The sequence below is a fragment of the Coloeus monedula genome (assembly GCF_965178545.1).
Source record: "Coloeus monedula genome assembly, chromosome: 11".
NCBI lineage: Eukaryota > Metazoa > Chordata > Aves > Passeriformes > Corvidae > Coloeus > Coloeus monedula.
In genome coordinates this window covers 16,343,385-16,356,646 of record NC_138791.1, presented here as the reverse complement: position 1 = coordinate 16,356,646, position 13,262 = coordinate 16,343,385, and the positions used below count along the sequence as shown (strand labels likewise).

General features: G+C 40.8%; 1 protein-coding gene across 1 annotated transcript in view; it reads right to left on the bottom strand.

Moving 5' to 3' along the window:
• Positions 1 to 2,800: 2,800 nt before the first annotated feature.
• The window catches only part of TAFA1 (TAFA chemokine like family member 1), a gene marked incomplete at its 5' end in the record, with an annotated part of 208,989 nt that continues 198,527 nt past the window's right edge, over positions 2,801 to 13,262 (bottom strand). The window contains 2 exons of the mRNA XM_082289069.1: positions 2,801 to 2,835; positions 7,398 to 7,522. Coding sequence (XP_082145195.1) covers positions 2,818 to 2,835; positions 7,398 to 7,522 — 143 coding nt within the window. The 3' untranslated portion in view covers positions 2,801 to 2,817. The remainder of the gene's footprint in view (positions 2,836 to 7,397; positions 7,523 to 13,262) is intronic.

Below are 13,262 nucleotides of genomic sequence, written 5' to 3'. Positions count from 1 at the left end.
ACCTCCCAGTGGTGATACCTTGGGCTTTGGCAAAGGGTACAAGGCCACACATTAGTTTGTGGGGCTCCTCTTACAGAGTAGCAGCAGACTGGGAATAAGGAAACCAAAGTTCGATTTCTGCTGGATTTTCCACACCTCCCCAGTGTGATTATGGGTGGCCATTTAGCCTTGTGTGCCTCAGCTCCAGCTGATAACACATCCTGGTTTTGAATGGATTAACCTGCTGGTCTATCTCCTAGCACACCAAGGGGTGCTTGAGAGGGTCTTGGGGTTTATAAGGTGCTGTTTGAGCAAAATTCAGAAATGCTAAGGGTTTATTTTGGAGGAGTTTCTCCTTACTAGTGACAGGTGAGCCTGGAGCTGATCTGATAATCCATTTGGAAGTAACCAGGCAGGCAGTGTTCTTCTCTGAACTGAGGTGATGGTACTGGGGACACATGGCCAGGGCAGACTACATCTAAAATATAGAGTAGGGTCCAGGTATCTTCTGTGGTTTGGGCAGGCAGCTGTCCCCAGAAAATACCTGGCCTGTCCAGCTGGGCCACCAGCGAGGGTGGTCTCCATGTGCAAGGATCTACAACTGATGGTGAAACTCACACTCCTTTCTGCACACAGAACCATAGAATTCTTAATGCTGGAAATGACCTCTAAAATCATCAAGTCCAACTGTTAACCTCACACTGCCATCTTCACCACTAAACCATGTCCCCAAGTGCCACACTGAGGCCTCTTCTTGAACACTTCCAGGGATGGTGATTCTACCACTTTCTGGGTAGTCTGTTTCTTCCCTGGATACTCTTCACTCATATTTTTGAAGGGGGACAGTAGAAGTACTTGGAAACAGCTTATCCATTTCCACAGTGAGCACTGGGCAAAGACCGGCGTGGAAAGCCAGCATGGAATATGGCGTGACACGTCATGTAGCTGCTTTAATCTACAGTGTAATTACAGTGACAATTTCTGCCTCTTGAAGCATCCGGATTGAAGTGGTTACCCTGAAGGAGAAAGAAAGTTAGTGGGGAATTTCAACCAAATCCAGGCTGGGAAGTGCAGCACTTCCCCTGCACTGGATTAAAAGTGATCATGGCCAAAGGCATCCTGTGAGAGACAGGTAAGCAGGCTGAAAGGAAATTGGAAATATTAAAAGATTGAAGCTGGACTGGACAGAAATAGTTTTACAATTCCCTATTCCTCTTTGATTTGGTAGCATTAGGCGGACTGAAGGGTAGATAGCGCAGACTTATGCGTGACAGCAAGACACTTTTCCACACCAATAAACCCCCTGAAATTAATTGGACTGCTCACAAAAGTGCCTGGGAATGTGAACTAGGCTTGCACATTTCAGCCCTCAGATCTGATCTTTCTTCAGCAATGCCAGGCCCAGGCTGCCTGGTGAACAGCTACAGCTCAGCCAGAAATGGGAGTTCAGACTGCTCGCAGCGGCTGGGTCAAGGTCTCTGTGGACACATCCTTGCTGAGGAACATCTCAGCTCAGCTGAATTCACCATGGCAAAAAACAGATTGAAAATAAACTGAAGGAAACTATTCTGAAGCAAAAGCAGGGATCAGCCACGAGTTTGTGCTTGTCACAAACTGTTGTGCATTTGCTGTGCTGTGGAATTGCCTATTTGTATGCTTTTAGCTGGTGGCAAATGCTCTCAACAAGAGTTAGCCTGGCTTGCAATGAGGGAAACTTAAATTTAGGTAGCTGACCCATGTGTGCTGTGGGATAAGAGAACACAGCCAGGTGTCCACAGAGGCATGCTTAAGCTGAGATGCCTGTTCAACCTCAAATGGGTTCCTGAAAAACCAAACTGTATGAAAAAATTCCCCTCACGTGTTGGTCTGGAAAGAAATAGCTTTGTTGTTGTTTCAAAGAATTAGTGAGCCAACAATGCAAAGCTTTGGAGGTGGTTACTGGGTTTTTACTAGAGTCTCTACGAGCTATACAAAGTCTGAAGACATTGTACGTACAGTACATCTTTAATAAGAAGGGAGCTCACAGTCTACCAAACTCTGCCAAATAAACTTTTAATACATACTGTACTTCACTCAGTAGTTGTCCATCTCTTCTTCATGGAATATCTAACAGCTCTAAAAATATTTTCTTGGAGGAGGATAGAATTATCATTGTTATATATCAATCAAGTATGGTTAATGAAGCAAAGCCAGCATGCTAGTATTGCACAAGGGGAAAAGCCTCCAGAACACAAAGTGGAACAAAAAATGCCCTCAAAATTCTGCTGAAGGGAACAGGAAGCTCTGGATGCTGCATCGGTAGGATTCGTGTAGCTCTTAGGTGTCCTTGTACCACAGCAGGATTGCTTTGCCTCTTCACTGCCACATTTCTCTCTCAAACAGGTAGGGAACTTCCAGACCATTGCAAAAAAGGAAAAAAAATTATTACAGCAGCTGCAGCAAAGTGTGGTACTACTCAATTTCTTGAAGAGTGAGGCTTTTATTTCAAAATATCATATATTAATATATATATATTTCTATATATATATACTTTAACTGGTATAAAGTAAATTGTAGATCCAAACTTATACTGTTGTTTGTACTTTGCAATCTCGGAAACTTTACCAAAGGAACCACTTTCTTCATTTTTTATTTTCAGCTGTCAAAAATCAGGGCCATTATTTCCACCGAATCCTTTCTTTCACACAGTAAAGCCACTGTTGTTTTCTGGTAAACAGTCAAAGTGCAAGTAAGAAATCCATTTGGCTTGTAAATGCTGAGATGGTTTTAAACTTTCAATACTTTGTCCTCATAAATCAGCAGGGCTTTCACTGTCTCCATGCAGACGTGGGCGCTCTGTTAAGTCCTTGGGTGGATCTGCAGTGAGAAAATGGGAGTCAGTTATGCATAATATGTTAATTTTTTAATATATTCTTTTAGAAAAGAAAGACCCAGGCTCTGTGGCATATAGCTGATTGATACAGCTGAATTTAAATACAATACTGGAGGGGTGTGTGTCTTTTAGCACTGCAGGGGTGTAAAAATATGCAAGAGGCAGATCCTGAGCAAGCTCCTGCCTCTGCCTTGGGAGATGCTGGGTGTGCATTAACCACCTGGGCTGGTGGTACTGGAGGTCATGGAATCATAGAATGTCTTGGTTTGGCAGGGACACCTTTCACTACACCAGATTGCTCCAAGCCCTGTCCAGCCTGGCCCTGAACACTTCCAGGAACAAGGCAGTCACAGCTTCTCTGGGCACCCTGTGCCAGGGCCTCACCACCCTCACAGGGAAGAATTCCTTCCTAATGTCCAATCTAAATCCACTGCCTGTCAGTCTGAAGCCATTCCCCTTTGTGCTGTCACCTGATGCCCTTGTAAAGAATCTCTCTCCATCTTCCTTGTAGGAGCCCTTCAAGTAAGAAGGATATGCCAGGACAGCTTTGGGCTTGGGGCTGTGCTCACCCCAGCCTTCCACCCTCCCCTTCCCAGAGAGATTCCAGTGATTTCTGCCAGACAAGACGGGCAGGTGCATCCACCTTTCAGGTTTGTTTGGAACCACACCAGCCCACTCATAGAGAGGGCAGGGTAGGAGTGACTGGCGACAGCAGCTACCCCATGCACTCACCTCGGGTGAGATAACACACCCTGCAACAGACCAAAACCCATCCCTCTTTGTGACTACCACCAAAATCGATCCGAGTGCTGCACTAATGCTGCAAGAAGAAACACCAATGCCCAGATGTTTTTTTAGGATGCTGAAATAAGAACAACTGACTGACAGCAAAAATAGTGCTCTCAAGGAGATTAAAAAACAATGCTCTCAAGCTTTTGTTACGCTTTTGTTTCTTTCCTCACTGGAATGCCCAGATAAATGCCATGAGGGGTTCAGCCCTTTGCCAGGCACCTGGGTCAGCAATGAAACTCACATTGACTTGAATATGATCAGGCTTGGCCATTAAATCAGAGCTACAGGTTATTATCTAAGCATGAGGTGATTGAATGCAGCAGTAAGTATTAAAGCAAGAGAGATTTACAAGAGATCCGGCCTGTTCAAATTGAATGAAACTGAATCCCACCAGTTAAAACTGAAACCTGAAGCAAATGGTTTAAACCAGATTAAACCAGTCAAAACCAGTTCAAACAAGATTAAACTGGTCAGAACAGGGTAAAAATGGCAAAAATCAGTTTAAACCCTTTCAAACCAAATCAAACCAATCATCACCAGTTCAAACTGGCTCAAACTGGTCAGAAACAGTTCAGAAGAGTCAAAACTGGCTCTACCTCATTCAAACTGGTTAAGCCTGCTCAAACCAGGTTGTAACAGAAGGCACAGGCTGTGAAGCTAGAGAGGTGCTTTGAGCTGAGCTGCTCTGCCAATTCCTAACCGATCAACGCATTAATTTCCATCTTCCTGAATAACAGCAGCATCCAGCCCGAGACGCTGCTCTTCTATTTCCACTGGTGCCAGTTGCTGTGCTGAAAGTGGTGATGTGATCTCCAGCAGGTCCTAGTACAGCTCCAAGGGCCCCAGATTTTTGAGGAAAGCATTGAAAGTTATGTTCTTAAACAAATTTAAAAAAAACCAAAAAGGAGTGACGAGGGATTAAAAAAACATTGAAACTGCTCCAAAAATTGAATGACAAAATGATTTCTTTGCAGTGTTTGTCACCTGCCTGACCATCAATAGGAAACAAATTGATTTAAGGAAGCTGTGAGCTTTATAACTTTGGCTTTAAAAACTTAATTAGTGAGTTATGCTAAATGACTAAACACAGAAATAAATGCATGAAAAGGAAGGAATGAAGAATGTGCTGGTAAAGACTTCATTGAGTGCATTGTCCACCTCCTTTTGACACTAATCACTTTTAATCATGTTTGAGACCTAACCATGAAGTTATGCACTACCCTAGCAAATGATATATACTGTGTATATCCATGTATGCATAAATAAATATATATGTATATACACGTACACACATGCTTATAAATGATTAAGTGTGGGCCTGGAAGGATGTGCTAATGGGTATCTTAATCCCGAGAGTCATAAATGTGAATGTTTTCCTCATCAGGACAGCAGCTGCCCAATGTAAATGTATTTAGTGTAAGGAAAAGCCTTCATTAAAACAGTTTACAGTTTACAGCCTATGGAGACTTGCTGTAGCTTTCTGCCTAATGACCACAGAGAGAACTGAGATGTTGACTGATTTGCCTTGTTTCTTCTGGTTTCTTAACTTCTTTAACTACTCAAATTAGACACACATGGCCCAAACTTGGAACCTGGACTGTGGTCAGGGCAGTTTACATTGTAACCTCATTCTCTGCTGCTGTCTGAAATGGCAAAACAAGGAAAAAAAAAGCCTGTTTGAGGATCTGATTGCTTCCATTATTTTATATTTATGTTGCTAGAGTTGACGCAGTGGTATGGATTTGAGCGAAGTTTCAGGGACTAAGAAGTAGAATTTTTCCTTAGAAAATGCAAGAGACAGTTGCTGAGCGCATCATGTCATGTTGCCTTTGTCACTTGGGTTCTGTAATGATATTTTAAAGCAACAAAGCAAAATTCTACTGGAAGCAGCACCATAAGGTACTCCCCTCACAAGCTAATTAAAACAACTCCTATGGGTAAATGAAGAAATATTTTTTCAGTTATGAGCACTCACTCTGCAAGTATTTAATTTAAATGAAATACAATAATGCATACTGAATAGATTGGACCATACAGCTGCATATTAATGAAGCTGCTAAATTTCTAGCAATCACTTCTATCGCCTAAAACTAGTTTATATGATGAGGATTGGGGGAGTTAAGAGAAGGACAGCTTCCCTGAAGAAAGAAAATGCAATTCCTCAATTATATAACTTGTAGACTGACTGCAGAAGAGCTGAATTATTTTATAAGATACTTCATGTTGCTTCTTAGTTCTCCTGCATCACTTTCTTCCATTTTAACTCCCCAGTAGCCTCACTGGAAAGGACATGTAGTGAGCTTGTGGTTTGGGATTTTTTAATTGCACTGCAAGGCACATACATCACTGGAAAGAAACAACCTTCCAGTGGTGCTTCAGTGGGAACAGATCAGCTGTGGGCACAGAACAATTTGCAGGAACAACACTGCAGGAAGAAACTGAGTCAAGGAATCCCAGTTACCTCCATCCTTCCTCCTTTTCTCTGGGAGGTGACAAAGAGATCATATGGATCTTGTTTTTGGGGGCCACTTACTGCTTCCTACAAAGAAAACCTCCTAAGTCAGTAAGTCTCCTGATAATTTAGTGTTGGTGTGGCAGAAGGTTCTGCTCCAGAAATGAGGATATGTTGCAATACAAATCATTCATTCTGGGGTAGGTCCTATGGAGGGAAAGAAAAGAATTTTGGTGGCATGGGGATTAGTTAGGGTAAAATCTCCTCCTTCAACAGAAGGCCTAGAAGACATGAAAAATGGCTGGAGTTAGGATTGGAAAGAAAGGAATAAATCAGGAAATCACAACACTAAGCTGCACATTCCTGTGAATTAGCAGCTGGGCATGAATATGTAGAATTTCTCATCAAAAATGGAAAAAATTCTTGAAAATTCACTCTTTTTCATTTAGCTGGTTTTTAAAAGCTATTTTCCAATTCACAGAAAATGAAAATTTATATATTTAAAAAAATTTTGACAACCATCTCATTTTCTTGGAAAAAAACTTCAATGGCGGTATGAAAATTAGTTAATTAAAATTGTTGAATACAGGTATAGGAGACAGTTTTAATACAATGGTTGTGAAACAGCTGGACAATGCAAAAGAGAAGCTAGAGTCTATTTCTGAAAAACACTTTTATTCCCAAGGTAATCTCACTGTGGGAGTTTAGGCAGCTCATTCACACTCTCTCTTTGCAGCCCTCTCTCTGCCTTTTCCTGGCAAGGTGTGGTGAAAGCTGTCGTCACCTGTTGGCCTGTGTTACCTGAACCTGCAGCATCTCAAGAGCTTGTCACTAATGGGTTTGTGGGGTTGGAGCAGCTCTGAAGTGAGACCCGAAGTGCAAACAGAGAGCTGAGTCCTCTGCTGCAAAGCACTTGTACAGCTGCTAATCCAGGTGTGGCATGCAACAGCCAAGGAATGGATATAGGATCCAGCAGATCCCTTTGAGATAATTATCTTCTCTTTAGCCACCAGAAAGGGACTCCATGATCTGCATCAGGGTTTTTTTGAGGTGACAATGTCTGTAAGAAAGTGACCCGGCAATTCAGCAGCTCCAACCTGCTGGCTACCAAGCGTGGACCCAGCTGACCAGCTTGATCCATCTAAATTTTCACCAAACTATGGCCAGAAGCACTGGGTGATCATGAAGTGGTCTTTAAGACTTTTACAGCAGACATGATGATGGAAAAGACATGGGTGAGCAGTCATTAGTGACTCCCTTTCCTATTAAATCCTCCTGGGTGCTGACAGAAAGGAGACTTACTCTGGTGGTCTTGATTTTATTGCCAGTCGCACACATCCATCCAGAATTATCAGGCAACGTCTTACATTCCTCTCCTTCTAGGCAGGGCTCCATCTCACACCACCATTTCCCAATCACTATAGAAGCTAAAAGAGAAAAGACAATGTTCACAACTATGTTACAATGGACAAATCTAATTAAATAATATCTCAAGGGTCTAACACTGCAGTTAAAAGGCAAGAGTGTCCCTTCAACTGGAGTTTAGTTGTAAGGAATTCATATTTAATTACTTGTTTGGCATCCTATATTGCCGAAGACAGTGCACTGCTTGCCAGAGCATCCTGGTAAAGGAGATCTTGTCTGCTCCTGTGCTGTGGCTGCAGGGAATGCTGTGATGGCAGCAATTCTGCTGCAGACCAAAGGACCATCCAGCCTCACAGCCGCTCTCCCTGGATGCCAATCTGATCTTCACGGACGTGTACAAGAACAAGGCAAGTCTGAAGAGATTTTCCTGAGAATATTCTCCAGGTCTTCAGGACTTGTGGCTCAGTGTACTCCAGATAAAACTGTGTCTGCTTTGCTTTCAGGACCTGCAGCTGGATTTTTTTTATCACAAATCTATCCAGAATTATTTGGACCCATAAAGACTTCTAGCTTTCCCAGTATCCCATCCTAGGGAGCATCACAACTAGAAGTAGAGGGTAAGGTAACAGTGAACAGCAGCAGAAGTTGTTGAAACATGATTATGAATTTTGTAGAAACCATATTATCTCTAGCAGTAACTTTTAATTTCCAAATATTTAACATTGTAAATAATGGCAGCGTTTGGATCCTGTTGTTTGAATTTTATTGGCACATATGTTTACAACCTTGAATGTACCTTAATGAAGTTTCTTGCCTGGGAATTGGTATCTGACTATATCCTTAACTGTATCTTAATGACATTTTTTGTCTGGGGATTTTGATAAACTTTAGCTAACCTTGTAACTGCGAAAAGTTGGCTCATGAGTGGCTCTTTCTGTGGTTTGCTTTCTCTGGCAAGGATTTCATGGTTGCACTCAGGAAGCCTGTCAAAGCTTTCTGCATGATCACTCAAAGAGAGATGCTTAACCCATTCATATCATCCCTCATGGCTCCTTCAAGCTCACAAAATACCTTTGAAGCAGCTGCCTACCTTATACATACATATATATTAATATATATACACACCAGCTGACTGCCATTCAGCTCTGGAAAATGCCCTGTTGTGCATGCATTGATTTAAGGACATTACAGAGCTTATAATTAAATTCTTGAGTATAGAATTGAATAGAATAGTTCAGTTTCAGGGGCCCTACAATGATCATATAGCTCTTAGTGTTGTCTTTTCTGGTTCTTCCCACAGCTTATATCTGATTTTTATAATATAATATATAATTTATCCATATATACAAGACACAAAAAAAGCCCTTTACACCTGTGCTGGCAAGGCAGTCTAATGATGCTATTCACACACCTTTTTCAGAAGGGTATCATTAATGCTGCTAACAGCAGAGAAAAAAAAATATCTCTCTTTGCTATGCATGAAAAGGCACAAGGGCTGAATCTGTGCTCTAATAATAGACTGTGCATTGGGCAAACTGAAAAACCATATCTTGCTAAATACTGGCCTTCACAGCAATCATCAGAGTAGAGCATGCTCAGGATGCATGAGAAGAATTCTGCGACATAGAATCAAAAGTGATGATCATAATTATTTACGAGGAGCAGTGCTGTAGCATTAACCACAGAGAAGGATCCTATGCTGGGAGGTGCAAAAACCCACAAACCTGAATGCCCTGGCCTGAGGAGCTTACAGTGTAAAACAGAGATATGAGGTGAATACAGACTGAGAGGCAGCATGGAGAAGCAATGCTGTTCATAGCAATTAAAATGATCCCACTACTTATTAATGTTGTTAAATACAGCCCAAGTATTCAGATCTTGACCTTGAAAAACAATCAAATGCAAGGTCAGTGCTGAACCTTAATGGCAACTGATTCATGTAGTGGTGTATAGGTTTTAGTATATACATATATATATTTGTTAATTTGTGATCACAGTGCAATTGCATCCAAGTGAGATGAGCACCCTCACCTCGGCTGAAGACCAGGCTCTTTTGTAATGGAGGAAACTAATGGGGATATTTACAGATGAAAGCTCCTCTTTGTGTCTAATATGTAAGTAGGCAAAATCCTTTGTAAGTCTGAAGCACTACAGAGCTCACTGTGGTCTAAGTCCTCAGCCCCACACCATGGCAAAAAACCCAAAGAAAATTACCTTCTTTGAATCTTGTGTTTTTAGGCTTTCTCTTCTATTAAGAGCTTTTTAATCTTTAGGACCAGTTGTCTTTCTTGGGCACCACTGATCCTTTGAGTTCTACTTTAATTTCAAATTTTATACCTCCAGCTCTGTTCAAAGAAGGAGGAAAACGCTTTAAAATGAATCACAGTTTGCAGCATTTGGGATTGGGTCCACCTGTATGAGGAGGGGAGAAACGTCCCCAGGGAAATGATGCAGCTTCTCTATGTTTAGGTTATGTCACTCTGAGATGAGCTGAAGCAGTCGTGTGAGAGAGGGAATTGCTCAAGTTAAGATGTTTCCCCTCAGGGTGGTTTTTATTCAAGAACTCCCAGATCCTGAGGAGGCTGAGCTTCTCAGTGACCCTGATGCCTTGAAGTGGCTACCAGAAAACAGAGGCTAGACAAGATTAAGAGAATGAAAGTAGGTATTTATTTGAAGGGCCTTCAAAGGTACACCCTGAGCAGTCAAAAGCCTCCGAGGAGCTCCACCCAAGATGGAGCCTGGGTCATGGGTTCTTCACACTTCTGTAAGTTTGGTCCATTTGCATATCAGGGTTAATTCTCCAATTATAACATCAGTTCATTATGTAGTTACCCCAAGTTTTCCCCTCCTCTCAAAGGCTTTTGGTTTACATACTTTGGGACCTGGGACAACAAAGTGTCCTTGAAGTGCAAACCTAGAGAAGGTTTGTTACATCTAACCAGCATGAGAGAGCAGTAGCTAACAGGCCATATGAAATTTAGACTTACATACTAGGCAGTACAGGATTGAAAAATACAGAAGTTAAAACCTAAGACATCAGCCTGAACAGCTCATTCTGGGTGAGAATTATGGATTCCTGTTAACCACCAAGCAGCACAGGCTGTGAATGCTCACATCAGGATGAATCAGACACATGTAATGCTCTGGAGTGCTTCTCATTGTGTTCTCAATGTCTGAGGAGTACACAAAGCACAAGAGTTTCTTCATGCAGGGCTGCATTGACTGAGACAGATCCCTCTGCCATGGGGAAAGGAAAAGGATAGGGATAGAAGAGCCTTGACTCCTTCTGCTTTGCTTGTGTTTTGTTTGAGTGCTTTTCTTTTTTCCCCCGTCTCCTTCTAGGTTAAATAAGTGACTGCTTATGTCTTAACTGTTTTCAAGAAAATGCCTCTTTTAAAAGAATATTAAACTCTAAACATATGACTAATGGAGCTGGGGAAAAAAAAACAACTTTCTTCAGGAAATTCTCAAGCTTTCTTTTCCAGCCTGATTCACACCGTTTTTTAAAATCTTTGTTTGCAAAGCCATAGAATAATTTTGATCAAAATATTTAACTTTTGATGTATTTTGTCTGCATGGATTAACACACAATAAAAGCATTTGGTTGAAATGGCATTTGCTAATCGTGTGCTCCAGAGAAATAAACTACAGATAAGAAATCTGGAGATCAGATAGAATACAGGGAGAAATCAATAGAATAGGTTGTATTTTCTCATGTTTACACAATTCTATTGTATTTTAAAATACATTTGTTCCCAGACATGATGCCCAAAGCCTTAGGTGGCTGCAGGGAAGTGCTAGTTTAGCTTGGATTCAGTGGGATTCAGCCTTCAAAGTTCACGAGAACCTTTAGAGGTTGCACAAGGGTAGTGACTGTGCTTTGATTTGCTCTTGTGCATCGTCTGGAGCACAAAGTTTTAATGCGTGAAGGCAGCTGGCTGGGGAAGTTTTCCCCTTGAATTTCAGTATCAACATACTCCATTAAGAGGCATAGAAATGCACTGAACACCTTCACATATCTACACCTAAAAGATCAAATCATCATGGAAACACTAACCCTTCAATCATCTTCCTCTTGAATCAAACAAAGTTTGGAAAAAATACACAATCCATTTGAATAAAGCTGCCTGTTGAAACTCCTGAATTTAGTATGTTTCACATTTCTCAGTCTTCTAAGTCTTGCATTAAACTGATGCTACTCAGTTCCTCAGAGCCATTTTACAGGTGATTAACAGGACATGGACAGAGAAAATGTGCACACACAGCCCAGACACTCACAGGCACTTGCTTCTGTCATGTTTGCTACTCCTGTCTATAGAGAAAATGCAAAGGGTTTTTTTTTTCAGATAAAATTCTCCTTTTCTGCATTTGTATTTAGGAAATTGCTTTAACAATATGACAGACTCTATATGGCAATAAGTATAAAGCCATTGTATTTAACAATGTAACAATAAGACCATCCTCACAGAGTAATAGATAACTTTAATTCATGTTTATGGAATACCCGGAAATATGAAGACAGAGCAAAGTATCATCATGCATTTTTCAACAGCTTAGAGGGAACATGCTATGTATTAAAATGTTCCAAGATTGCTTCTGCAGTTGCCATTATAAAGCCACAGCAGCTCTCTTTTTTCTGTGATAAAGTGCACACATTTTGTTTATATAGAAATAGAATACAAAGGAATGGAGATATTAGATTGTGGTTCCTCCTGATCATAGGTATCGTGTTACTGCAAGGAATAAGAAGCAGAGCTCATTTTCAAAACCAGTACACTCATTGCAGGATGGGAAAGTTTTCCCTGTAAGTATAGAGCATTCCATTTTAATCTTGTTTCCACCAGCAAAGATTGATATAAATAAAATTTAAATAGAGAACACATTTCACAGATGTCAGAAGTGAAAAAGACTTTGTCAGCTTAATGAAAAGATATCAATTTTCTCCACTTTATTCAATATATTGTGAGTCATTTTCTAAATGGATTAGATTAAAGGAAAGTTCAAACTCCCTGTGAGAGATTCTTGCGCTGATGGAGATTTTGGCAATAGTAACAGCACAGAGGTGGATAAAATCTTTCAAGTAATTTGGGGGTTTTTTTGAAAAAAAAGGATATAAACCAGAATGGCAGAAACTGTAACCCTGTGCTCACCTACTCCTTATACAACAAAATCTCAGAGAATTGAATGAGACATGCAGTTTCTCTTAGTTTATTGGGATGTCATGGGGAGCAGAATGAATTACAGAGGTGGGAAGACACTTTCTGGGAGGATGAGAAAACTGGACTGAAAGAAAGTGTCATCTGAAGGGTTATATATTTCATAAACAGTCTGAGATAGCAGCCACTCTGGGAGCTGTAGAGCAGTAATCTGATAAATTAAAGAATACAAATCCGAAACAAAAGATTTCAGGTTGAATATTGCTATCTGGGAGAAATACAGGATGTTTCCTACAGGGAATCCAAACTATCAAACTCTTTAATTCAATCTTACTCAATTTTAGAAGTATCAATCTAACATTCCTGCTGTGCAGTGCTTCACAGACTTTGATAACAGACCTCTCATAGTTCTGGGAAAATGGACATTTCTCCTGTTTAGAGTATAAGCACAGTGCAATCAGTCTGGCAAGCGGTGTCTCATATCCCTAATTGCCTGAAATTCAGTCTTGCTGAGTTAATTTAATATTTTTTAATTGTAGTAAACATTAAAAAGACATCAGCATACTAAACTTCTTTTTTTTTTTTTTTTTTTTGAACACACTGATCTTTGCAGCATTCCCCAGGTTTTTTTTTAAATGTTTTATTA